General features: G+C 43.5%; 5 protein-coding genes across 14 annotated transcripts; all 5 read left to right on the top strand.

Moving 5' to 3' along the window:
• The first annotated feature begins 200 nt into the window (after positions 1–200).
• On the top strand, positions 201–18,346 carry LOC133390936 (modifier of mdg4-like). Of its 10 annotated transcripts, XM_061652847.1 has the most exons (7): positions 201–410; positions 1,021–1,273; positions 1,522–1,664; positions 1,764–2,493; positions 14,086–14,535; positions 14,608–14,788; positions 15,023–15,164. In XM_061652847.1, exons 2-6 carry the CDS (start codon positions 1,060–1,062, stop codon positions 14,775–14,777), a joined length of 1,707 nt encoding a protein of 568 aa, XP_061508831.1. In that variant the 5' UTR covers positions 201–410; positions 1,021–1,059; the 3' UTR covers positions 14,778–14,788; positions 15,023–15,164. The 10 variants fall into 10 exon arrangements, with proteins under 10 accessions (XP_061508831.1, XP_061508832.1, XP_558892.3 ...); XM_061652848.1 differs by lacking the exons at positions 14,086–14,535; positions 14,608–14,788; positions 15,023–15,164 and adding exons at positions 16,736–16,854; positions 16,942–18,346; XM_558892.3 differs by having other exon boundaries at positions 14,608–15,973.
• Positions 11,788–12,616, top strand: LOC133392288 (uncharacterized). The gene is made up of 2 exons (XM_061652869.1): positions 11,788–11,927; positions 12,239–12,616. Exon 2 carries the CDS (start codon positions 12,280–12,282, stop codon positions 12,550–12,552), a length of 273 nt encoding a protein of 90 aa, XP_061508853.1. The 5' UTR covers positions 11,788–11,927; positions 12,239–12,279; the 3' UTR covers positions 12,553–12,616.
• On the top strand, positions 12,739–13,952 carry LOC133390953 (uncharacterized). Its single transcript, XM_061652867.1, has 2 exons — positions 12,739–13,200; positions 13,331–13,952. The coding sequence occupies exons 1-2, from the start codon at positions 13,170–13,172 to the stop codon at positions 13,687–13,689; spliced, it is 390 nt and encodes a 129-aa protein (XP_061508851.1). The 5' UTR covers positions 12,739–13,169; the 3' UTR covers positions 13,690–13,952.
• LOC133392287 (uncharacterized) lies at positions 17,763–18,346 on the top strand. Its single transcript, XM_061652866.1, has one exon. It carries the CDS (start codon positions 17,763–17,765, stop codon positions 18,162–18,164), a length of 402 nt encoding a protein of 133 aa, XP_061508850.1. The 3' UTR covers positions 18,165–18,346.
• Positions 18,347–25,721: 7,375 nt separating this feature from the next.
• On the top strand, positions 25,722–26,559 carry LOC1272811 (uncharacterized). The gene is made up of 2 exons (XM_061652868.1): positions 25,722–25,943; positions 26,065–26,559. Exons 1-2 carry the CDS (start codon positions 25,940–25,942, stop codon positions 26,388–26,390), a joined length of 330 nt encoding a protein of 109 aa, XP_061508852.1. The 5' UTR covers positions 25,722–25,939; the 3' UTR covers positions 26,391–26,559.
• Positions 26,560–27,142: the final 583 nt, after the last annotated feature.

The raw sequence follows: 27,142 nt of genomic DNA, 5'->3' as shown, positions 1-27,142 counted from the left end.
TCGTCGTTAAAAAACACTTTCGTACCAGATAATACGTTGAGTTGCATGGATAAGCATTAAAATAAAGTAAACAAAGTCGTAAATGGGATGAAATGAAAGTAATTAAATCGAATACAATTGAAAATAACAACGCTGCATGTACATGCCATAATTATTCGATTTGAATTTTGTGTGACGTCTTGCAAATTTTATAGCATGAACGGACAGCTGTCAAATGTGCTGCAGCTGCCCGCCTTTTGCCGTGGTGTGCGGATGACGGTGTAGCAAGCCGACGCCATCAGCGCCATTTGTGAAGAGACCGTGCCCGTGAACGGACGCTGTCGCTCCGCGGCCCGTGTATGTGAAAGTGATTTTAATCTTCAGACTTGGTGTTAAATTACACTAAAATCAGTGTAAAACGTAAAGTTAAGGTAAGTTGAAGGTCGTGCAGTGAAATGGGTGCTGAATTTCGTGAAGAGAGCCAGTAATTGTCGTGAAACGAGATCGATTTGTGTTACTCCCCACGATGGAGCGCTAGCGCTACCGCATACCAAACTAGCCGCCATGTTTCTTTTTCACCACTTGGTCGAAAAATCGATGTCGGGAAAATGGCGGCGCATTATTAGGTGTGTGGAGTGTGTGCTCGATTCGTGGATGTTCGAAAGCGACGCGTGGGATATTTTTTCGAGGGCTTTCGGTGAATTCGAGTGGTTTGTTGGCGAGTTTGGTCGATTGTTTTGATTTTGATGATGGAGTGGAACGGAATAAATCAGAAAATTTTCTGATTTTGGATTTTCGTGAGGAAAAGTTTTTGACCGTTGTATGAAATTGTAATGACGCCGTATCTTGCCAACCTAGCTAGAAGCATTAGCGCCATGATATAGAGTTAACAGTAGGGGTATGGCAGTAATGTTAAAGGAAAAAAAAAATGAAATTAAGAAAATTTGTACTAAAGCATTTGGGTGGTGGTATCTTTAAATTGCGTTAAACGTTAAACGATGATTTTCTATTAATTTGGTTTCTTCTTTTTCCATTCCACAGCGTCATTGATTGAAGCGGGAAGCGGTAGCGTCGTCCAAGATGGCGGACGATGAGCAGTTCTCTCTATGTTGGAACAATTTCAATTCCAACCTTTCTGCGGGATTTCACGAATCCCTTCAGCGTGGTGACTTGGTCGACGTGACGTTGGCCGCAGAAGGTCATCTAGTTAAGGCGCATCGTCTTATTCTATCAGTATGTTCCCCGTATTTCCGGAAAATGTTCACGCAGGTCCCCGTGAACCAACATGCGTTCAGTAAGTATTGGGAACGTTCTGGAAAATGATCCGCATTTTTTGTTTGCTTTCTGAAAAAGGAAGATGCCAAGTAACATAGTTACTGTCTCGATGAATCAGTTTTTATCAACAAAGGCATTTGTAAATTTGTCCATTTTTCAATATTGATCGGTTAAAGTGTTGCTATTGCGCAGAATCGTCATACATGTAGAACATCTTTTTTTGTCAATTTACTAATCAACCCTATATTGTATGTGATATGATTGCAGTTTTCCTGAAAGACGTAAGCCATTCGGCGCTTCAAGATCTCATACAGTTCATGTACTGTGGCGAGGTGAACGTGAAGCAAGATGCCCTACCCGCCTTTATCAGTACTGCCGAAGCATTGCAAATTAAAGGGCTAACAGAAACGGTAAGTTACTGATCAATGCATGGCATCGGATGTGAGGGAGCGACGTGTATTGGACAAAGCTAATGATGTTTTCTGTTGAATTGTTTCGTAAATTCACAGGGCGACAGTGCACCGACACATCAATCGCCTGCCAAAGAAGAACCAGCAGCAGCAGCAGCAGTCCCTGTGACTACGGCAACAATTTCCACCGCCACCATCCCTGCGTCCCCTGCGTCACAGCGAGCAAAGGTTCAGCGTAACCGCATTCAATCGTACAAATTAGAATCGGAAGAGAGTGGAGACGACAAAGTAGTACACATCCAAGCCACCACCTCTCACCATGTATCGGCACAGTCAAATCTCAGCTCGCAGAAACGTACCATGCCACAGCGCGGTCTCCAAAGCCACGCTAGCAAGCGAACGAAAATGTCCATCAGTGCCAGCAGCGACGGATTGGATACATCGGACTCGACGCCGGCACAGGTGCAAACTGTGCAGACGGTGCAAATAGTGAAGCAAATTCCCGCGCAAGTGATCGAACCGGAATACATTGAGCTCCCGATCGAATCGATAAATCCCAAGGCTGAACCGGACTACACTGATGAGACGGCCGAGATCGAAACGGTGGACGCTGAAACGGAACAGGAACAGAAGCTCTCGGAACACGACCAAGGTGATGCCGACGATGATGGAAACTACGTGGAAGACGACACATACGGTGACATGGCCATGGGCAAGTACGAAGAATCCTACTTGACGGAGGGCGAGGAAGGAGCGAAACCTGGCGTATCTGGATTCGTGGACTCGTACACATCGGACGGCGGAAATGCGACGGAAATTTCGACACAAGGTAGGTGTACTAACCACGTTTCTCAATCGACGAGCATGAAATCAGTGGCGTTTGCAAATGTTTCTCATATTGGCCCCGAGGGTTTTTAGATGAATATGATCTTTGCTTCTTTGGTTGGGGGTGGGATGTGTGCGGATGGGGTTGAAAACGATACAACCGAATTTGAAGTGTGTATGTGTGTTCTGCAATCATCTACGAAGTGTTCTTAACGTGGCGGCCAAATATTACAATGTTTTGGGCCACTCGGCAATGAAGATGGAAGAAAGAAGATGACAAACGTTAGTGACAAGAATTGATGGGTACAACCCTGGTTCTACGTGTTAATTATGCGCTGTTACAGTATAACGATGCGCAAAATTACAATGATATAGATTACGTTTAATGTCAATACTAGTTTGTTATACATACGTGAGTGTTACGTTACAGTTGCGAATTATTATAAAAAGTGATTTTGAGTTCATCGTATTTAGCACCGAGATGTGCTTGGAACAGCTGCGCCAACAGTATGTAAGTACAGGGATATATATAACTTAGCAAAGATCATGATCACTCTGACCCCAATATAGATTGCCCAAAAATCATTCTAATAGAGAGCACATTTTTTGTCATCGTTTTGAAACGCAATAGCCATGGGAAGCATTTTGTGAGCAATACTTTTTTCTGCAACAGCTTATCAGGAAAGTAGTCTCGGAGGGTTGGTAACCATTTGCTATGATAAATTCGCGGTACCACTCCAGACTGCAGTCCTTACGATAGGTTGTTATGGTTCATAAACCATGTATTTATTTCATATAAACAACACTAAATGTTAAGATTTATTATATAATTTTCATTTCATCTGTCAATTTCCCTTTCAATATTTGTGGTCACTTTACTGCAACCGGGTCGCGTCGCGTCGTATTTTTCTATTTCGTTTTAATGGTAGTAAAGTATGGTCTCGCGCTTAACGATTATTAAGGCATTTTGTTGTGTGTATTCAAACCGCGAACACATATTTGTTCTTAACATCAGCATTAAATTAATTAAAGTGTCCTTCTTATTGATTCGTCGTTGAACAAACGCAAATAGCAATATTAAATTTCCGGCTAGGATATTTTTCTCGTGTCGTAGAATAATTTTCGTCGTGGAACTTGCCACCGATCGTACGCAAATTTGTCGCTCTATCTCTCTGTCAATAGTGTATATCTGTATAAGTGATAGTTAATGGGATGTCTTAATTGATATCTCTTGCATATCGGTAAGTTAATGTGAAAACAATGAAACACGCATCTACGCGCGTCGTAACATCAGCGGAACATCAACGGAAGAGAGAAATACTACTGTGCATGATGCATACTGATGATGATGGAAAATAGAGGATCTGGTCCAGGATCTTCCAACTGGTAAAAAGGTAACAGGTGGGTATACATTTTATTTTATTTACTTAGAAATAAGCATAGGTAAGAAGACACATGAGAAATTCGCTCGTACATTCCTTGCCAGAAGGTGAAAGTTTCACCTAGTTTTCATCGTTTGTCCAGACACAGATTGCCCCTGTTAAGTAAGAAAAATGTTTGTTTCTCATAATTTGCAAAATGAATAAACTGTTTTGAATTCAAGTATATGATGCCTGATATGAATATTGCTTTACGCATGTATGCATCACATCTGTGCTAAATCATTGCTTATAAACATGACTATGCTGCAAATCATCAACTTTTTAAGTATGCTTCAATGTTTATATGTTTATCAGTCTGTAAAGTAAATTAGGAGAAGCAAACATTTATCTTTGGACAGTCGCAATTGGGATCATACATCTCATATTCGGTATGCACCGGTAAGAATGAGGTCATCACGTAAGTATAATCATTCTCTGTTTTTATGTAGAATGTGAAAACATGTGCATAGGAAAACAGTTTGGTCGGGTTTATAGAGAGCAGAACAGTTCGCATCATTTTAAAAATTTATTTCTCGATGTGATAAAAGATGCGAATTAAGTATCATGTGAAAAGGCACATTGGCACGTTCGCAGCAGGTCTGCGATAATTTTAAAACTCCAGAAAATATTTGTGATTGGCTACAAATATTTCTTCATTTTAGGAATCAAATCAGATATAAACGGACATGCCTTGAAGGTGAAGAGAGCTACTACTCAACACTAACACTGTCCGCGTGTCGAATACATGATTCCTTTCCCTTGATGGATGACGTTCATGATGTATTTTTAGTGCGTTAGCCCATAAAACTGTTCGTGATTAGTTTTGTAGGCGAAATATACTGTTCAGTTGCAGTAATGCAGCATATAAAATTGATGGAAAGTTTTTTTTCTTCCCTGGAAAATAAAATTGATCTTACACGAAAGTGTGACGCTTACCATACTGTATAAATACATTTTATGCAGTAAATGTTTTCTTTTGATTGATACCACTCTTTTTCTGATCATACTTCGACAATGAGTGAAATCAGTGCTTAAATTGCCTCTTTTCCTGTAAATTATACATTTACAGATCAAAGATCCATCCGGCTCGCCGATGTAGATGCGCACAGTTCTGCTCCTCTCATGGAATTATTAGAAAGTATCAAGAAGGAAGACGATGATGTGATAGTCAAAGACGAACAGCCCTGCGCCGCTCACGTCTCTCAGTTACCTTTACGAAATTTTAATGCCAACGAGGCCAGTTCTTCCGGAACGGCGTGGGATCAGCTAAATGCGGCCAAAAGTAGTAATAGTAGTGGCAATTCGGCCATTATCACTTGTACACGTAGAAAAAGCATGAGGATGATGGGAATGGAGGAAGCATCATCGGTTGTTTTACGAGAAAAACCGAAACTGGACGAAGGCGGCGGCGGCGTAACTGTGAGCAAGTTTCATGAGCTGAAGAAGAGCAACGGATCTCCGGCACAACGTAGCAGATGCGTGTCGTGTTACAATAGAAACATTCTGGAATCGGAGAGGCTGCCAAAACCGAAAACCAAATGGGTTACCACGTTTTGTGGAGATTGTCCAGGAAAGCCGTTTTTGTGTATTCTCTGCTTCAGTAGAATACATTGCAACAGTCGAATAGGAATCAGAGAGTTGTTATAGTACTTGCTGATGCTGATGCTCGCACATTTTGTTTTGTTTTTGAAGGAAGAATCACACTTCCGTTTGTTTCCATTTGAGCGTATTTCATTCGCTATGAATGCATTCCGTTTCCACTCACAATTTTTGTTACGTATTATTTTCTATGCACTAATAAGCGTTATTGGCCTAGCCAAAAATGCCAAGCAACTGAAGCTATGTTTTGAGATATACATAATACTATTCTATTTGAACACAAATCGATATTTAAGCTGTATTATAATACGTTGAGATTCTCTCTTAACGGATTGAAGTTCAAAATTTTGCTTGATTAAGTTGACACGTTTGTTCGTGGTTTAGTTTGAAACGTGTAACACAGTTTCCAATTTAATTGGTTTTTTGTTGTAATGTATACAGCACCAAATATTTTTTTATCGCGTGATAATTGAACTAAAGATACTGTTTTTTTTTTTAATATAGCAATTAATGCTCAGATAACGATCGAATTGATTCCTACATTAGTGTTAACGCATTCTTGAAACGGATTGACACTCTAAAATGATCCTAGCATTCACAAAATAACAATGAAACATTTCGTTGTGGAATTATCGTTTGTGGGAAGAATTCCAATTAAACTAATCAAAATCTAAAACGATGGGTACTGAGGGATTGGGTTGCTGTGAGGCGACGTTTGTATATGGTCCTCGTAAATGCTGCTTCTCGTGGCAAGTGCCTTATAGAGGGTATTTGAGTGAATATACACCACTATATACGAATTTGTGAAATGAAAATTATTGAATAAAGCTCATGCATTTTCCGTCTTAATATATATGTGCACGGTCTACTTTTTCGTTGTTGGTAGGATAAATGATCCGAAATTACTGTTAACTTAATCTCCGCCAGGTGCATCATTCGACTCGAACGTTTATAATTATTGTTCTGTGTATTCGTTTTCAATTTTGGAATATTGGTTTTCTTTCAATCGTCTCTCTTTATTTACTATTCTGAATGCATACACTTAGACGAGTGTTGTTGTTTAAAAAAGTTGTACTCCAGTCCGATTTTTTCTCTTCTGCTTGGGTGTGGACACGCTTCTTTTTAGGGCATTCGTCCTCCTCTACTGTGCAACATCAACACCAAGGTCGTCTTGTTCATGCTAAATTAAATCTGGTGCAGAGGCGGCACCCGTTGCCTTCGCCGGTCGTCAAATTCAAACCAGCTCAGAAATTGGTGCTGCCCTCAACAATATCAGTATCAAGAGTTCTCAACACTCATGACGCCAAACAACAACAGCACACCACACCACCCACCCGACCAATCTACACGCCTGTATCAGACACTGTAAAGTTCATACGATCGCAGAAAAAGTGCGCCCAGCTGGTGTACGACGGATATATCTACAATCGAAAAATGATTCAACAGAACGGTCGTACCACGTGGCGGTGTTGTGATTTGCTGAAATACCACTGCAAGGCAACGTGCGTGACGAAACAGAACAAGCTGATTGGCATAAGAAGCGAACACAATCACAATGATCACTCGAGCAAAATAGAGGACAAAGCACTGTACGACTTCCCAGAAGATCTGGAAGAGTACGTGAACATCCGTACACGAGATCAGATCGACGTAAAAAATCACAAGGTGGACGTGATCGATACGGGTGCAGAGTTTAAGATAGTGGTTCGTGATCGTAGTAGTGCAATGCACCAAACTGCCAAAGATTAGATCTGCTCGAGCACGGGTTGACGAGAGAGCAAATTGATAGCGAAAAAAGTAAAATCGGTTAGTAATGAACGCGTTCATTTGATAGGGCAGTTGGGCCACAAATCGGCGTGGTCACTTCAAGCTTAAACTATTCCAGTTAACTTTTTTGCTCAGCACGAGGGTTGGAAAGCAAAACTATCACTTCGTTAACAAATTGGGCTATTTATATAATTTAGGTTTTTTGATGTACATCCTTCTCATAACGTTATATGCAAAAAGCGGAAGGGGGAGAGAGTAAGTTAAACTCGTGGACGAGGAACGTATTTTATGAAACGAACAGACGAAAAATGTAAATGAAATAATGTTCACCTGTATTTAATTGCTAGTTTATGTAGGACAAAAAGTCAGTACTAGATAATACAACATTATAGTCTTAGTAACATTAGTATCCCTGTAGAAACGTTAAAGAAAACGAAATGTTTAGGACATCTGGAAAACTGAATCTGGGTGAGATAAAGATACATTTGCATTACTACTTTGCTGGATAATACCTATCGAAATGAAAGAGGAGAAAAGTGTGAATTCGTATTCGTTAGAATAAAGTAAATCTATATAACGTGGATCGTTGCGTAGTACTAACTCAATAATACATAAAATACTTCATACCAAAGACAAGAAACTTGTGAATATCGTAAATCATTAATTAGATACATCTGTGTGTTGCAATTTCTCTCTACACTCCTCCGTAATGGTTGCTCGTCATTGCCTCCACCCAACACCCCCCATACACACTTCCGGAAGAAGACGACAACTATCTGTTCGGGCTTGACATAAAGCGGCCAGTAGTGGTGAATGGCGGCAAACATTTGTTCCTCGGCAGCCGGAAAGGCGGCCTGCAGCTCGTGCACGACAATTATCTGTATCGGTCGAACCTGCGGCGCCAGGGTCGCAACGGAGATGTCCTGTACTGGGAATGTATCTACAACCGGGGTCAGAAGTGCCGCGGTCGGCTGAAAACAATTGGAAACCAAATTATGATCACGAATGGACGAGGTAGGTTTGTTTTTGTGTGTGTATCCTGTATGTATTTCGAAACATGGTATCTGCGCCAATTTCCCTTAATTTTTCAAAGCCTAACCACCCCTCTTCTTTACCTTACCATTTCATTCTTTTCTCTTTCAGTGGAGCACAACCACCCCAATGACCATAAGCGCATTGTCAATGCGACGCTTTGCGGAAGCGTAATTGTGAAAGATATCTGCACTTTGTAAAGTTGTCTCTTGCAAAAGTGTGCTGTAAAGTTTGCTCTCTAGTGGATGTTGTAAAAGAAGTATTTCGAGATGTATTTAATTTTATTAAGCAGAACGATGGAGTTCAATTCGATTTACAAAATAAATGTAAAAGAGATAAGCTGTAGGAAAAGCGGGGTTTCAATACTCAATACTCAATACTGTGTTTTTACACTTCCAATGTCCTCTACATGTATAGTTGTATGTGCTCAGCAAGTGGCAGCCATGCATTGTTGGATCTAGTTATTGTTTATACGATGGATGTTGAGTGAAAAAAAAGAATTATGAGCACCAACCTAGAATAAACCAATAAATGGCAGCAGCTTGGTGTCAGAGTAATGACTGCTTTTAAAGACTGCTAATAAAAATGCCACTACATCCGACAAATCGCAACACACATGCATAACTAACCTCACCCCTTTACTTGTGAGTGGATCATAAGTTACAATGCCTTACCATCACCACCCAGCACATTCAAACCTCCTCCCTGGTAGGCGATACCCCTACTAACCAAGAATATGTATTTTTATTTTCTTCCAATAATTGTGGAAAAAAGCTACATCACCTGTGTTGGATGGCATCAACACCATCACCACCACCACAAACATCACCACCAACTGTCCACCATCGTCGAATTGCCCGATGGCACCCAGCTCGATGGTGGACTCAACGGTTGAGCTAAAGTTCATCAAAAGCCCCTGGTCCACACCGTGTCTGGTGCTGAACAACTTTCTTTACAACTGTCACAGCACACGTGGCGATATCGGCTACTGGCGGTGTCATAACTATTCGCGCAAGGTGAAAGAGGAACGGTGCCGCGCACGCTGCGTAGTCAAGGGCGGACGGCTTAGTGCCCTTACCGGCGCGCAGCACAACCATCCACCGCACACGGAGAAAATCGAACGAATAGCGCGCCGCAACTATGCCGACGAGCAGCAAGAGCTGGAAATGATGCGCATACAGCAGCAACAGCAACAGGAACAACAACATCCCATTCAAACTAGTAGTGATGATATTTTGCTCCTGATGGCAACCAATCCTCAAAATGATAATAATGGTGCTACCTCTGCCGGTGGACAGCAGCAGGTGCAGATGCAACCCATTATGCGCACCATTAGACAACAAACGCACTCGGCCACGCTCGAGGTAGCGAGTGCACCGATGATACCATCCGTTACAACTGCCGTACTTTCGCCGGCGATCACCGATCTCATAAAGATGGAAGATTATGATCTGCCGACGGTGGAGTTGTAGTTTCTGGTATCGTCGGGTTGGGGCGACGAAAGGGCGTCGTCAATGCCGTAGAGCAATAGCTACTAACAAAAGAAAGCAGCAACAAGTGTAGGAGCAATAATGATTGGAATTTGTGCAACAAGCAATCTTTATACGGTGTGACTTACAAATACACTGTTCACTGAGAAAACTTAAGTCATGTCACCGTCAACGTGTGCAATATTAGTATTTATACCCAGCATTTGAAACAAACGTAAATGTGCATCCCTAAACGGGCCAAAACGAAACAGTATTTTTACCTCTGAGCCAAGTTTTCTTATATAGAATAAAAGCATAACCGCTCCATCTCTATTTATTCGCGCAAGGTGGTGTGCCTCATCCAAGGAAAAATGCTATGTGTACTTCATATTATTCGATTCAAGCACACATCCCAGAAAATAACATATTTTTCTTTAGCAGTTTTGTTATAGTGTTATTGCCAAGCATCTCCAAGCCGTAGGATAAGTTTGTGTTAATGAGCAATTTTATCTTCCCATTTTTTCTTTCCCGATCTATACGCACAACTACGACTACAACTACGCCAAAATGATGCGTTCTTCACGACACTTCGCGCTAGAAGCCACACATACCAGCCCGAAAGCACACCTCTTCATACGCAGCCAGCGCGGCCTACCCTTGCTGGTGAAGAACAAGTTCATCTACCGGTGCGAACGGACGCGCAACCATCGTTCCTATTGGTTGTGCACCCGGTACAAGACGCACAAGTGTACGGGACGCATCATTTGCCAGAACAATACGGTGCTGAAGGAAACCGAACACTGCCACATGGACGACAGCCGACGGTTGCACCATTCCGAGCTGAAGCTGGTCGATATGTCCCAGATAGACATCGAATGCTGGGTAAAATCCGTCCCGCCACGGTTTTCCTCTAGCGCTCGCAAATCGACTTCCTCGATCTCATCGTCCCGGATCAAAGCGGAGAAGCCCGATCAGGAGTTGGGTTGTTTGCTAACGGGCAAGTTTTAAGCGCAACGGAAGAGGTTTTTGGCGGCGCACAGAAGCATTTTGCTGCATCGAGAAAGTGTTGAATAAAACATAAAAAAACGTTTTTAATCCAAAGCAATTATCTTTTGAGTATCTTTTTTTATCTGCTAATGGTTTTATAATCTTAAAATTCAAAATTTTATCAACTTCTCACACTGACGCATTTTTAACTTTCTACTTAGAGTTTATTCTCAGCCAGCGTGGTTATCCTCTCCTCGTGGTGGGCAATTTCCTGTTCCGCAAAAATCGTGACAAATACTGGCGATGCATACGGTGAGTCTTTGATGCTGTGTGGTGGTGTTGTTTGTACCCCTTATTACCTCCTAAAAACATAAATACCCCCCGTACGAGGTGACTAACGCTTATACCAATTTATGTTTCATTAAATTACAGCTGTACAAAGCACAAGTGCCGGAGTCGTTGTATAATTAAGGACAAGGGTGTAGTGGTAAACATCGGCAAGCATACGCACGGTCCGGAAACGGCCAAAATTCAAATGGGACGCAACATCCGCGACAGTGCCGAGGATGATCCATTGGCGTCTGACGACTGCTTCGGGAAACTGAAAGCTGCTAAACATAAACCCTTCTTGCCGCGACAATCCCACTGCAAAGTTTCAGCCAAGATTCAATAAAGGTCGCAAAAAGCCTACTGGTGCGATGCCACAAGCCAATCGTGATCCTCTTCCGTAACCGGAATTACATTCTCTTTTTGTAGGTGTGTATGTTTGTATGCGCGCGCGTGTGTGTAGTTGTTTAGTATAATTTCCAATTAAGTTTTCTTTTAATTTAATTTCTATTTCACATCCCATCATTTATTCCAGACGCAATTTGCCCAACTTCCAAAAGCCGGATTCGGCCAGTTTACTCCCTGCTGGACGAAATGAAACCGATGCCCAAGGTTTGGTACACCGCACCATTGACCTTCGTCGTGAATCGACGTGGCACGCAGAATCTGCACTTCCGGGGCTACGTTTACGTGCGAAAGACAACCCACCACCGAACGATGAACTGGGTGTGCTGCAAAGGCGCCACCAAGCTTGGCAATTGCAAGGCACGTGTCTCTACAGAAGGAGATTCAAAGATACGTTTCGGTGCTCAACGGCACAATCACAAACCACTTAAGTAAGGACACACGCTTTGGGGGTTTGCTACTGAATAATGAATTAATCCATACTGAATACTGAATTAAGGAGCGAAATTGATTGATAATAAAATATGTTAGTTGTTAGCAATAATAAAAAAGCGCGCTGCTGTGTAGTGATTGTCAAATATCTTCAAAACAAAAACTCTACCACTGTAATTGGTCCAGCCAGCTGGTGGGGGAGTGTTATAGATACAACCTTCATTATAATGCAATAGTTTGAGTTCTAGTTCTAGAGCTAGTTTTACGTTAATTTAGTAACTCTTCTTTTGGTTTGTTTGTTTTTCCGTAGCTGCTGCTCCACGGAAAAAGGGCGCGCGGCGTAACTCGTTCATGTACGATCTGCCCTACGAAATGATCAACAATCGCAAGGGCGGTTTGAACCTTCACTTCCGGGGATACGTGTATCGGCGGAAAACCAACTTCTCCCAGACGACGAACTGGGTCTGTGCGAACCCGCTAACGAGCCTGAATGGCAATGCGATCGGTTACCCGGGCGCTTGCGCCGCTCGATGCATCACGGACGGTGCCGGTGGCATACGGTTCAGTAAAAAATGGCACAACCATGGCCCGATCGCGGTTATTACAGAGGTTGAAGAAGACTAATGATAAGTTTGGTGTTGACTTTCGCCTATCAATAGGCGTGGAATAAAATACCTTCCAGCTTTAACCTTTATGTTGTCGTTTCTTTCTGTGATACTAAATAAAATTTCCTTTAGATACTTAAAATTTCCTTTTCAGCCTCTTAAAGATCTAAACTATATATTAACGCTTTCTGTCTTCTTTACCTAGCAGCAGCAGAAACACCACCACCACCATCACCTCCAACACAGGACGATCAAGCGTTGTTGCAGCGGCCAGGTGTTTGGTTGAAGAAGCTACCATACAGTGTGGTTGCAGACGCGTGTGGTAATCGGATGTATCTGCTTGGCTACACCTACCGGAAAGCGGCCAGCTTTCGGACCACAACCGATTGGGTGTGTGTCTGCAATGAGCTACAGCACGCCACCAACGGACGCTGTTTGGCACGGCTGGTACAGCGCATGGAAGACGGTGCTTTGAAACTGAACCGACACCTGCACAACCATGCACCAGAGGAGAAGAAAGTGAACGCATAGGAGGTCCGAAAACAATATACACAAACGAACTGATTCTGTTGATTGATCGCAATAAATGAGAAGAGAGAGAGAGAGAAGGTTTAGCGATGGGGAACCACGTACGTCATGTTGTTGTGTCCCCGCTGTTATGCTCGATGTAGGTTTAAAATCAATGTAACACATGAGTGCTCTGTTTTTAATATCTACTTTTAAAAAAATCTATCAGACTCATGCAGCACTGCTTGCCTAACTTATGTTTCTTCTTTGCTTTGTTTCTACCTTTACAGTGGGACTAGGAAAGTGGACGATCATTGCAACGAACAGCGACGGTGGCGGTAGCGATGATGACGAATCGGAGGACAATGTGGCCGTGTTTTCCAGGACGATGCGCGGTAAAGAGCAGCTAGTCTACAAGGGCCAACCGTTCGTGTTCGAAAAGCTCGTCCTCACGACGGGCGGTCAGTCGAAGAAGATATGGCGCTGCAATCAATGGTGGAACCAGAAGTGTCGGGCGCGGGTGTACACCATCGACGATCACATCACACCCCTAAACCGGTACCACACACACAGCGACATTGTGAAACGGAAACAGCGCGTAGTCAAACGGGACAAAACGTGCGATACCGGTGGTCCAGTCGACAAATGATGCTAAAGAAAGGGAGAGATAGACAGAGCGCATGCTGTGTTTAAGCGCATAGAGCCCTGCAGCCTTGTTGGGTTCCTTCCTTCAACCTTTAACGCGTGGCTTTAGGCAGCATCTCTCATTTGTATTTTGTAGTTTCCTATGTGTGCATGTTGTGATAAGAGACCGTGGAATGGAAACGAGGATACTTGTGACTAAATTTTAAGGATATTAGTTTTATTTTAATAAACTCAACAGTGAGAATCTGCTAAAATACTTAGTCATAACCGCCCATGTAGATTGATGCTTTTGGAAGATAATTTGTTACAATTTTAAACTGTAGAGCTACTCCATTAAGTAACCAGTGGATAACACGTTACTAATAGTACACCTGATTTGTTCCATCTTTCTTTACCACAGGTGCCAAAACAACGGACAGCATTCCCAAAAAAGCGGCCACCATTTCAGATGCACGACAGCTGCGGCGGCAATCACGAACAGCTCAACCAACTCCACAACTACCACCACCTCCTACACCACCACCACCACCACCTCCACATCCGCCATCGCACGAATCAAGCCTCAACCAACCGGCGACCGTATCGATGCAAAATGATGCAAAGAAAGGTGAGATCGACAGCAAACAGAAAATGATGGAAAAGAAGGTCCCACTGCACGCGGGAAGCTCCGTGTACATCGCAACCAAGGATCTGCTGTCGATCTACACCTCCAAACCGGCCGTCTACACTGGTCGGCTCATTCAGCTGATGTTCGGATTGGACACGCTAAAGATCAGTTGCCTCGATAGCAAAGAGAGGGTGAACACTGACTTGGTCCCGCTGGATCCGACAACACTGGAAGCTGTGATAAGTAAGTTGTTGTGCAGTGAAATTTTAGCATTCATTTTAATGATGCCTCTCTTTCTTCCTTTACCTTCTTCAGCCCATATTGTTGACGTGTTCCAGCAGCAAAAGCAACATATAACGCCAGGCATGGTGCGCAATTTCATACGCAATCGGTTAGACCTGTTGCGAACTAATCTTGACATCGACAGTAGCACTCAGTCGTCTGCCAGAAAGGAGTCGAAGAAGAAGAGAAACATCCGACAGTAGAGAATAATGCTGTAAGCTACGTTCTACTTGCTCTCTTAACGCTTTAAACACTTCCACAACAATTTCGCGCCAGTAATGAGCAATAAAAATTGATTCTAATTATCACCCTAACATAGTTCCTAACATCAGTGGATAGTACAGTGTTCAAATATTGCGATGTACATATTTCTTTTGCATTGATTGCTAATGCTTAAAACGAATCTTATATGCTTACCACCTGTTATGTTATTTTTCTTTACTTTCAGACAACAATTATGCAGTGCGTCAAAAAAGTTCCCGGATCTTCATCCCGATTGACCACTCCGAGGCGATGTTTTCCGAAAGCTCCAGCGGTACCAGACAGTTGCTGTACCAAAACCATGTGTTCCATCGCAACATCAAGTCGGGCGATACCGAGTACTGGCGCTGCTCCAAAGCGATGCGGTTAAAGTGCAAGGCAACGATCGTCACGAAGGGAAACATGATGCGCTTCAACGGTCAGGCTCACAATCACATCCCAATGGAACGGCTCACTTACGGGTTGGGTGTGAATGTGAAGCGCAATTTGAAGAAAAGCGAAATGTTGTGCCAATTCAGAAAATAAACTTACAACAAACGCATGTCTGGTGTGTTACATGCGAGAAGATCGCGTGAAGATCACCCCTGCCTTTGACGTTCATTGATCGCTGTAAATTGTTTCTTCTACCATAATAGCATGCTCGCTCTAATGTGTTTTGTGTAGTGAATAAATCATGATTGATATTGATTTGTCTCTATACGATCCTCACTTCTTTTCCAGCCATCTTCATAGCGATCGGTCCGGAAAAGCAACTGATTCGGCTGAGAGGAAAACTGTACCAGAAAACGATCGGTCGTGCGTATCGGAGCGTGTGGACGTGCATCGAGTACGGTTGCCCGGGCGAGATCCTACTGAAGGAGCTGAAGGGTGGGGAGATACGAATTACCAGCGCACACAACGACGACTGCACGTCGGACTACTTTAAAAACCGTCCTGCCAATCAGATGTATCTGAACGAAAGTGAAGTGACGCGTTTAGAGCTAAGCCTAGCGAACGGGGAAATGTTCGACGGCAGTACTGTGGCGGCTCATACGATTGTGGACATTAATGAAGATTACTGAACTTGAGGAAGGCCGAACAAACAAACAAAATGCAAACATTTGTACGAATAAACCTTACTTGCTGTCGGTGTTTTTAATGCGTTCAAACAAACAATGCTGAAGCGTAGAAGTAGAAGATCTTTGAGAACAGAGTGCTGGTAGTGTCGCATGCAACGGCTGCTGCCTAATGCGCTTTTCATATTTTTATTAATCTTTCTTTTTTCTCTCTCACCACTTTTGCTGTTTATAGATGCGGCACGCTTCATCGTGGGAGTTCGTGGCAGTCGCAAGCTAAAGGTGGGCGACTATTCCTTCACCAAGAACAAGGAGTGCACCGACAAAACGTACTGGTCCTGTGCGCGAGCAGGAATGCATCGGTGCAAGGCGCGCGTCGTTACCTTCATGCACAAGAGCGGCGAGCTAACGTACATACTGCGCAACGCAACACACAATCATGATCCATTTTAGAAGAGGAAGTGTAGTCAAGTGTGTACCGCTACTGTTGCACTATCGTGGAGTAGCGCGCTTTGGTGGATGCGCATTACTTAATGGGGGCGGGTGCGCTTAGCGTAACAACTACTAAAAATGGACTATCCACAACCAAGGTCATGTAAATGCTGAGATACAAACGAAGTGAAAAATACGTTTCATTGTAATAACAGTTTATGAAGGAAATTGCGAAGGAAAACTGATTTTGTAAAATAATAAAACTAATTTTACCACACCCTTTAGCCCCTGCTGTGTGGAATGTTGTTGATCCTGTTTGAGAGTGAACTCTCTCTGTGTAGTACCTTTAACATGATTGTTTGCTTACATTATTAACTGTTTTCTCTTTTCTTTGCATGCCATTACTCCGCCAGATAACAAAGTAGTTTACATCGTCGGACAACGGGGCAGCATACTGCTCTCGGTCAACGGTTATCGCTACGTAAAGAATCGCAAGTCCCAATCGAAAACGTACTGGATTTGTGCGAAAAAGGTATGCTATCTTTCAATAAATAAGAACAGAAGCGATCCATTTCAATATACCTTCCTTCTCATGCTCATGCTGTATCGTCTTTTGTAGGGAAGCTTAGGATGCCGGGCACGCATTACTACCGCATTATCGTCAAGCAACGACAGTACTCCGAAAGTAATACTGAACACTGGCACGCACAACCACGGACTGGTAGCGAAACAGGGCCAGGATGTTAAAAACACAATCTCGCACAAGTACCGAGTGCTTTCGGGTGCGGATAAATTACACACTCCACGAAGAAGTGTCACCAGTGGCAGTACATCGCCAAAGATGACGTTGTTAAATAAGAAGCTTCCGTACATCGAGCTAGCACTTTCGATCGGAAAATCGAAACCAAACTCATCCGTCGGTGGAGCAGCATCGTCGAGACCGGTGTATACGTCACGCCAGACAGCAGAGACGCCTAAGCGCGATGCCATCATCACAAGCCCTACCCTACAACATGCTGGAAAGAAAAAAACACCTTCAAAAGTGGTCCAAAATACGTTGGAAAAGGTTTTCGTCGTTCCAAAGTCGGAATCGAACAATAGTAGCTGCTGAACGATGCACACTTCTCCTACTTCTTTGCTGCTAAACCTCTAAAGAATCGCTTTACTTTTTCCATCAATCCCGAATCACTTCGGATCAATGAAATCAAATAAAAACGTACCATACGGTCCATATTGAGACAGGAAGAGAGACAGAGTGAATCTATGTTGTATTAAAGTTACTAGACTCATAATTTAAATGGTTTTAATAGTAGTGCTTTAGCTCCGTACCATTGGAACAGCATACTAATTATTTTTAATTTTTTTTTCTCACTTGCTACAGATATCAGAAAGGCGCGTGAAGGGAAACAGTCGCCAAACGTGACTCACTTTCAGTTGAAGATGGATAACGAGCGCAATCCGTACTTCAAGTTACAGCTACACGGACAACCAAAACAACCCAAGCTGAAACTCAATAAGAGTTCAGCAAAGACGGATAACGCTCACCGTTCACCGACACTTACGGTTCGCAAGTTTAACAAACCCGTTGCGGTGGATGCGAACAAGATACAGTACACCAATGGCCGTGGGAACAATGTGCTGATGTACGATGGACATCGCTACATCAAGAACAACTGCTATGGCGGTAAAATGTACTGGAAATGTAGCAAGTGGCACACCAACTGCAAAGCTCGTGCCATCACCTCGGTTTCAAATCCTGAACAGTGTGTGTTGAAAAATGCGCACAACCACGACGTACCGAGGGAAGATATGGCGAGCAATATACGCAAAGACTGGGAGTAGATGTGTGCGTGTGTGTGTGTGTGTATTTCGAACTACTGTTACTCGAACACGTTAGCTCTTTTAAGAAATTTACTTGTAATCATTCAAGAAAGTTAACCAACCATGTTCTTTGTATAATAAACGAGCAATGGTGAATTGCATTAACTTACTGTGCGTGACTGCAACGAACCGTGCAACCACAATTTCCCATTCCCTATATGCATTCGTGTAAGAAAGAGAGGAGAGAAATAGAGAGCAGGAGGGAGGAGAGAGTATCTATTAGCTTTAGATTTTCTTGAATTCTATTTCTCTCTATTAACCAAACACATGCGCTTTTACTTGCAGGTTGTGTAATGTCCGTTGTAGACGCGAACTGGTATCCCTTGCGAATGGGCGGCGACTCCACTCATGGATCATTCCGGGCACCGAAGTTCACGTACAAGCAGTCGCAACGCAGCGGTCGCCAACTGCTAGTCGTCAATGGGATCCACTTCTTCCGCAACCGTGAGCGGAACGGTAAACAGTACTGGAAATGCAATCAGTACTACAAATGCAAGTGCCCGTGTATCGTCCTGATCAATACAGCTACATCTCAACTAAGCATAAAGCACATCCACAATCACGAAACCACCACCGGTACTGCGGAGGAAGAATCTGTAATGCAGGGCCGGAGTCGAACCGGCCACCAAACTGGGTCTTCCAGTGTAAGGTCATTCCCTGGCCGGTTGCTCAATGGAGGCGGTGGAAACAAAACGACGAATCGACGAGCGACGACGATACCGAGCGATGGACGACGAGTCGATCGGTACGAGTCTTTGTCAGTTGAAGCCCTAGGAAGCGCTTCTTCGTCGTCGCACGAGGGAAACGCTGCCGATGGGCATTGCTAAACAAAACAAAAATGATGACGACTTTCGCTAGCGCTTCGTATCATGGTGGACAATTACAATTCTCAAATAAATTACCAACGCAGACGCTATTGTCGAAGATGTTTCTCTGTCACATATGTATGTACTTATAGTGTGTGTGTACATGGTTATTAACGATGATCGCACCACCGCTTCGGTCACTTTCTATATCTTTTATTAATTTTTTTTTGTTACTCTTTCTGGCCTCTTTTCCATCCACAACAGTGAACCCACACATTGAGATCTACACGACCAAATCGTTCCGAGGACGGCCAGCCATCATCGTCGACAAGCAAAAGTACCTGCTGATGTCGGAAAACAGCAAGCGGATCGTATGGCGCTGCTCCTCTATGGCAACCGAGAAGCTCAAGTGTCCGGCGCGTATTATGCAGTACAAAGACACGGATCAGTATACGTTCCCGGACAAAAGTGTCCACCAGCATGCGCCGCTAAAGCGCTACAAGAACATTAACTGTCAATCGTCGATCGATATAATGATGCACCACCATTAACATAATACAAAGCGCAGACAAACAAACACACACAACACCGTAAGTGGTATTACTCTTACGCTAAAGAAAAGAACGATCACTTTCATTTGAATGTTCTTTTAGTTTGTTTTGTATGTTTGCTCATGTTTTTAGGCATGATAATTATTTGATTCTTTTTCGTATTTCAGCATCTGTACTCACACACGCGAAGCTCACGAAGAATCTACGTTCTTAGTAAAGAAAACGAATATCGATGCCAGGACGTGACCAACCACCATTTTCACACCTTCAATCGAACCAATCGAGGAAAACAATGAACACGTGCGCTATAATGAACGTTGTGCCAGGTGCATTGCCATTCCTTTAAGTAGGGAAGGTTTCAATGCACCGATCGTACAGATGCTAGATTTTAAATTCCTGACGACACTTCAAGCCATTTAGAGAAAACGATCAATTAACACAAAGATTAGCGCTAACTAACCGTTTTCATTTCGTATACACACGGGCTTGTTAGAATAATTTCAATTACCACGAAACTGACAATTCAATCGGGACGGACGCAGCCGGGAATCAAATCTCGTTTACCATCGGCTCCCGTCCAGAAGTATAGTTTCGCATTAATTACTAAACAAAAACGCCCCACCTGTATTTGTTAGTTTTGCTAAGCAGCCGATGATGATGATCGATAATAGTTGGAATGGTGTACTATATAGCAGCTCGAATATGGCCAAGCTCCTTGCTGTACCGCAAAGAAAAGGTCATTTAGGAAGGGTGACACCATCATTTAAATCGGTTGAGCCGTGTATGTAAATAATTTAATATTTCGTGTACCGTGTTAGTGGTGTTTCTGGGTACCCCCGATGATGGTACCTTTTTATTGATGTGTTGCGGGTATATGTTGCAACACGCCATCACATATCCACCCGAGTAATGTTATACAATCGAGCCAAAAGATTGTAAATAATGATCAACAAAAAGATGGTTTACAGAACTGGAGGAATAAACCAATAAATGATTTATTTTGAAATGAAAAGGAAAGCTCTTAATAAAAAAAGAAACATTGACAACGTTGGATTATGTATTTATTCTTCTTCTTGTATTTCTCAAAGCAGTAGTAGCTAGCAGTTAAAAACAAGACGTCTGCAAAGTATTTAAAACAAAAACTTCATTCAAATAATCAATGTTTTTCTTTTACCTTTCCTTCCACATGTTTTGTTCCGTATTGTCCAAAGGCGACGGCACACACGATATGGCACTGCGCTTCCGGACCAGTCAAAAGGGCAAGCTGCAATTATCGTACGGTGGATTTTACTACTGCATGGAGAAAAAGATACACCACAAGGAGTACTGGCGCTGTATTTATTACACGACCAAGATCAAATGCCACGGCCGGTTACACCGGTTCGACAACAAGGTGCATCATATGGGCGCGCACAACCATGCGCCCCAGCTGTTTAAGCGTGCCGATTACAAACGGCTGTCGGAGATCATCATGTCGGACAAGATCCTTCCGGATCATGCGACCAAAAGCGAACCCCTTTAACGGGCTAACACCAACAATAGCTCGCAGATAAATTTAAATAAAAATAGCAATAAACGATCTGTGCATTGCCTAATGTGAAACAGCTTTGCTGTGATTTGCACGAGTTTTACATAAATATAAGTGGGCATAGTAGTTTTTTTTCTGTTCCTCATGATCGATGCAAACAAAGAGACATGATTTTACTAATGTTTTTTTTTTGTATCGCCATCTTCTATTCGATGGGGATTTTATTTCTGCACAGTTAAAGTGATGCCTATCCCGATGGAGTTCAACACCTGGCTCGTGGTGGAAAAATCGGTACTCCAGTACACGACAACGCAACGCGGTCGGACGATGCTCATCTTCAGTGGCTACAAGTTTGTGGAAAATCGGCAGAGCAAAAGGAACATATTCTGGCGCTGCGCCCGTTACGTGAAGCACGGGTGTCGGGCGGCTTGTGTAACGTCGAAAAACTGTGCCGGCAACGATCAGTCGATCCGGCTGACCGGTATGACCCATAGCCATCCACCGGAAGATACAGCAACGGCAAGGTTAACCACTCATTATCCTCCAGTCGTTGCACCGACGAATGCTATGTAAAAGAGTAGGGGTTACTTCATCCAGAGGATGAGGGGACAGCAGAGTGTCAGCATACTACGACGGGCCTTTATGCGACTGATAATTGGTGTCACTCATGATCACACTCACACACGCATTCACACACACACACACACACACACACACACACACACACACACACACACACACACACACACACACACATTCAAAATTTAAACCGAAATCAATGAGCAAACCAACTGCAACCGTTATTGGGTTGATTTTTAAAATAACAGAGAGAAAGAACAAGTACAATGGTGCGACTTGTGTTGTTGCCTAACCAAAACACACACGATCTTTTGGAAATAAATAAAAAAAAGCATGACAGCATGTGGTGTACGTATACTTTACAACCTCTTATATTCATTGACAGTGTGTCGCTTACAAATCATTTTTTAGTGTAGTTGTGACATTTGTTCTAACAAGTTTTCCCTTTTCTCTTTCATTGTAGCAATGGGCGAATCCTATTCGCTTTATCCGGAAAGCAGCGCCGGAGCCGGTGGCGAGGGGGAAGAACAGGGGCAAGAGCTGGAGATGATAGGTGGCCAGTTTCACGCAGGCAGCATGTTTTCGTTTGGCGTTTCGCAACGTGGCGCCAAGAAGCTCATCTACGATCGGTACGAGTACATAAAGGATCGCGAATTTCCGCTCTCCACCAATTGGCGGTGTGCCCTGTTTAAGCGTTTCAATTGCCGTGCCCGGGCCATAACCAAGGTGAAAAATGGTAAAACGTTCGTCCGGCTAACAAACCATGGCCATAATCACTCGGACAAGGCGTATCGCAAGACACAGAAATCGGTTTACGAATAAAGTTGCCGCACCGCGTGCACACTGGAAATGTGTTTTCTTCTGCAAGTGTGTCATCATAGGCACTAGTTTTTGTAGCTTTTTTTGTTTGTGTGTGTAGAACATCGTATGTGTTTTGTTTACAAACCTCAATACTAAATGGTAGTATGATCATCAACTGGCGATCATACACGGTATTTATGTTTACCAACGGGAGCGTTTGTTGCGTTTGCATACCATTTATTTTAACACTCACTCTCTCACCCTTTTCAATCTCTTTTCCAGGTGGCTACCATGCGGCCATTTTCGGTATTACGAGACGAGGGCACCAGATGCTGCTGTACCGTGGGCATCGTTACGTGCGCGAGAAACAGAAGGGCGACATTTCGAACTGGAAGTGCTCGATGCATTCCAAGTATCACTGCAAGGCGCGTGCCGTCTCGCGCAAGCGCAATGGACGGGAAATGATGCGCCTTACGCACGAGGAGCACACGCACGAGGTTTTCCCGGAGAATGTGGGAAAAATGAAATATTGAAATAATAAATCAACACCAAGCGTTCGTGTGTAATAAAAGATGCGGGTGTAATAAAACAGGTTCGGCGTAATTCGTTGGGGTGTGTAATAATTGTTAGTGCTTTCGTGTTTTTTAAACAGCTTTTTAATTTAAATTAACTTTACCATCTCATCACTCTAGGGACCGTGTTAAGAATTCATCCTGCACACGCACCACATGTAAAATATGTCCAGTGAAACCCTCCCGATTCTTTCACTAATTTGCAATTCTTGTTTTTTTGCGTTTGCTTGTAGGTACGTTCATACCGGCCACCTTCGGGAAAACGCGCCGCGGACAGCTCAAGCTGCTGTACGATGGACACGCGTACACACGGGATCGGCAGTCGGCCAAAACGTGCAACTGGAAATGTTCGCTCTTCACCCGGTACCGCTGTCGGGCGCGCGCCGTTACGAAGGATATCGGTGGCTTCGTGCACATGAAAGTGACGAACACGTCGCACTACCATCCCAAAGAGGAGTACAAGATGAAGCTCAAGAAGGAACCGCTGTAGGATCCGTAGAGTGACGAAGGATGAGGAGGAGGTGGAGCAATAGGGACTAGATCGCAATGAATAGAGCTGCATCGATACACTTCCTTACCTGCTGAATGTAGATTCGATGTATGTTTGCTTTACAATTACAACTAGTGCAAGTTTACAAAAAGGGAACCAATTGATGTGTATTAGTGATGTATAAAGCACAGTTCGACACTCCCTTTCCATCACTGGAACACTCAAAAGCTTGTGTGTGTGGTTGTGTTTCATTTCCTTGGCTAAATGTGACATTCTCACATGCGCACACGGGAGACCATCTCCCTTCGATGACAACAGACCGATTTAGATCGGTGTATCAGTTTGCGTCTGCTAACAGAGCAGAGAGCGCAGACAGATAACTGCCACCGCAGTCCTATAATACCAACCTCTACTGTATGTGTATACGTTTGCTTTCCCTTTGTCACGTTGCAGGTGCTCCGAAGACCCGGGACGATGGTAACATTCAGCGGGCCTGCTTCGAGTTTACGACCCGTGGGACACAGTGCCTGGTGTACGACGGATATCTGTACAGCAAGAACAAGACGTTCGAAAATGGGACGCGTGTCAACTGGAAGTGTCGGTTCTATCATCGGCTGCACTGCAAGGCTCGGGCCCAAACGCGGCTCATCGATGGCGTCGAGTACGTGAAGGTGTTCAAGAACGAGCATACTCATCCGCAGGAGGCCAAGTCGGTGCGCCGGCGGAAGCGAAAAATTAAGCTTGAACCCATGATGGATCAAGACCAAACGGCGGCCCATCTTGCCGGGCTGCAGCTACCTTAGGCGCGTAGAGCGTGTATGGGAATTGCAATGCATAACACAGGTTTGTTGGCAATGGAAGAGGAGGTACGAGTGTTATATAGTATCTGTGTGTGTGTGTGTGCCGTGATTTTTCTCTCTTTCGGTTATTTCCAGATAACAATAAAAAGTCAGTATAATTGTACACGGGTGTGAATTGTTTTAAAATACATTTGGCAGCATTATGCAAACATGAAATCGCAACGCCAGTGTTGCTCCTAGCAATTGTATGCAAACACACACATATACACGACACATATTAATTAGCCCGTCTTTTTTTTTTTTGTTGCTCCCTCTCCTTTCAGAACAATTTATGAGCAGTGCAACATTGGCTAACTTTAGCATAACGCAGCGTGGCCGTCCGCTGCTGGTGCACGAAGGCTATAGCTACATAGGTAATGGAGCGTTTGCGGACACAGTTAACTGGCGCTGCTCGATGCACCGGAAATCCAAGTGCAGGGCGAAGGCAATTACCATGAAGCAGGGTGGCCGGGAGTATATGAAGCTTTCGCATCCTACGCACAATCATCCACCCAAGGCGAAACAACGGCACGCTCGTCCCCTGCCATACGTCATTGAGCAGGCACCATTCGAAGCACCGATCGGTTTGAACGATCCGATCGACGATATGATCAGCCTGTCCGAAGACGTCCCGATGCTGGACTTTTTCTCCACGATAGAGGATATCTCCGGGGAGGGAACGATCGAATTTCATTGAGATGCTTTGAAACAGATGCTTAATTATGTATCATTTCTGTACATTTCATTGATGCATTAGTGGTATAAGGAGATGTTAATGAATTATTTATGTTTCGCAAAAGCACAGCTGAAGTGAAGTAAATGAAAGTACTGAACTCATTTTTGTCCAGTGTTGGTCACATTAAACACACTCTGTCTCTTTTTATCTCCTTTGTCTTCCCTAGGGATCGGGAAGGGATCACCAACAAAATAATATACCTAAAATATATATTTATACTAACTATCTCACTCGTTTATGCCGCTCGTTGCAGATAATCTTGGAAGTGGTTCGATCGATTCGATGATTTTCGTAAGCTTGCCCTTGAAAAACAAGATCGTACGGAAAATATACCACAACGGGTTCTACTACTGTCGCAGCAAGTGCATCTACGGTACGACCTACTGGGTGTGCGATCGGGCGAAGCAGGACAATTGCCGGAGCCGTATCACGACGTTCGATGATAAGCGTACCTATAAGGTTACCAATCCCGTGCACAATCACAACCATTGCCTGCAAAACAGCTTCTCTGTATCACACGTATGTGTAGAAAAGGTTAAAACCAATCATGAAAGGGATCGTGTATTAACATTGCAATTTCATTATGCTTTGCTTTTAGGATGATCGATAAACGGCACGGAAAAGAAAGCAGTTACACCGTACTGAAACGATCGTTGTGAGCAGTGCCGATCCTGAGCAACAATACGGCAGTGCAGACAAACGATGCAAAGAGCGTGCTAGCTGCTGGCAGTGCTTGCAGTACATGTACATAATAAAGAAACAATTTGAAAATCCTCGTGTGTTACAAAATTAATTTGTTCCCATCCTCGTACCATCATCTTCACCCAACCTTTCATGTGTATGTAAGAAGTAATGCTTGCTTGAATATGCTAAATTGTTACGCACACCATTAATATGTTTTTGTTTTCTTGTATAATCTCGAAAAAAAAAAAACAACGAAAACCAACTTCAATCCACAGGGAAAGGAGGGCGGCCGATGACACTGCTGTACGTACAGGCATGGCTGTTCACGGCGGGACAACGCGGCAAACCCAAGCTGGTGATTGAAAACAACTCCTACTTCCGGACGAAGGGTGATAGCCTACGGGCGTACTGGTCGTGCTCGTTCTACAAATCGAAGAAGTGCCGCAGCAAGCTGGTAACCCACCGCGGTAGCCATACGGTGAAGTACACGCACAGACCGCACACCCATCCGGACGAGTATTCGGACACGTCCAGCGTGACACCGCTCGACGCGGATATTGATGAGTTTTACATACGGGATGGAAAGGAATGTCTTGCCTGAAGCAGGCTGACGATCGTTGTTTCCATTTCGGAGCGTTATTTGAATGTCTATGATTTCCTTTTTTCTTTTCTATTTTGTATGGTATCAATTAGTGTGCGTCTGTGTGTGGACAAGAAGAAGTTTTCCCAAATAAAATTGACCTGCCCTAGTAGTAGCGGACTCTAGAAAATGAATGGGTTTTATTTTCTTTATTTCTAGGACTGTTGCTGTTCTAATGTGTGACTAGTAATTAGATTGTACGATCGTAAAACATTTTAATACAACTAATAAGCAGTTTTACTTTCAGGTGGCTTGAGCTGTGGGCCTAAGTCGTATCAGATGAGATATTATACTGCCGGAATGTTATTCATAAAAGTAAGCAAAATGAATGCAGAACTCTCTTTCTCTCTGGGGCCGGGAAGCCTCTACACAAACCGACTGTATCACAATGATGGCTTAATGATCCGAAAATATTTAAAAACTAATAAAAAGTGAAGCTCAAACACACAATACGGTGCTATGTTAATTATTATGCTCCCATGTTCGCGCTACTACAATGTAACCCTTTTTCCACATACTAATTGATTTTGTTATTGGTTTTATTTTAGATGCCCATAATCGTAAAAAGCAGTATAGCAGTAGCACACATAAGCCAGAAATGCACAGCATGAAACCGGAACTGAGCTCCGCTTCGAACAGAAAGAATAAAAATACTCCTACAGACGACGACGAAGAGGATGAAAAGATAGGCATAGAGCACAAGTTTGCGCTCG

The sequence above is a fragment of the Anopheles gambiae genome, chromosome 2, assembly GCF_943734735.2.
Source record: "Anopheles gambiae chromosome 2, idAnoGambNW_F1_1, whole genome shotgun sequence".
Lineage (NCBI taxonomy): Eukaryota > Metazoa > Arthropoda > Insecta > Diptera > Culicidae > Anopheles > Anopheles gambiae.
This window is presented reverse-complemented; position numbering and strand designations above follow the sequence as displayed.

Excerpts from the sequence above, each read along its gene's own strand:
- LOC133390953 (XM_061652867.1), top strand. The coding sequence starts at position 13,170 with ATGTTGTTGTGTCCCCGCTGTTATGCTCGAT. Across the intron at positions 13,201-13,330 it reads TCCCCGCTGTTATGCTCGAT|TGGGACTAGGAAAGTGGACG; the intron begins GTAGGTTTAAAA and ends CTACCTTTACAG.
- LOC133390936 (XM_558891.3), top strand. The coding sequence starts at position 1,060 with ATGGCGGACGATGAGCAGTTCTCTCTATGTTGGAACAATTTCAATTCC. Across the intron at positions 1,665-1,763 it reads TTAAAGGGCTAACAGAAACG|GGCGACAGTGCACCGACACA; the intron begins GTAAGTTACTGA and ends GTAAATTCACAG. Across the intron at positions 2,494-9,082 it reads GACGGAAATTTCGACACAAG|CTACATCACCTGTGTTGGAT; the intron begins GTAGGTGTACTA and ends TGTGGAAAAAAG.
- LOC133392287 (XM_061652866.1), top strand. The coding sequence starts at position 17,763 with ATGGATAACGAGCGCAATCCGTACTTCAAGTTACAGCTACACGGACAA.
- LOC133392288 (XM_061652869.1), top strand. The coding sequence starts at position 12,280 with ATGTACGATCTGCCCTACGAAATGATCAACAATCGCAAGGGCGGTTTG.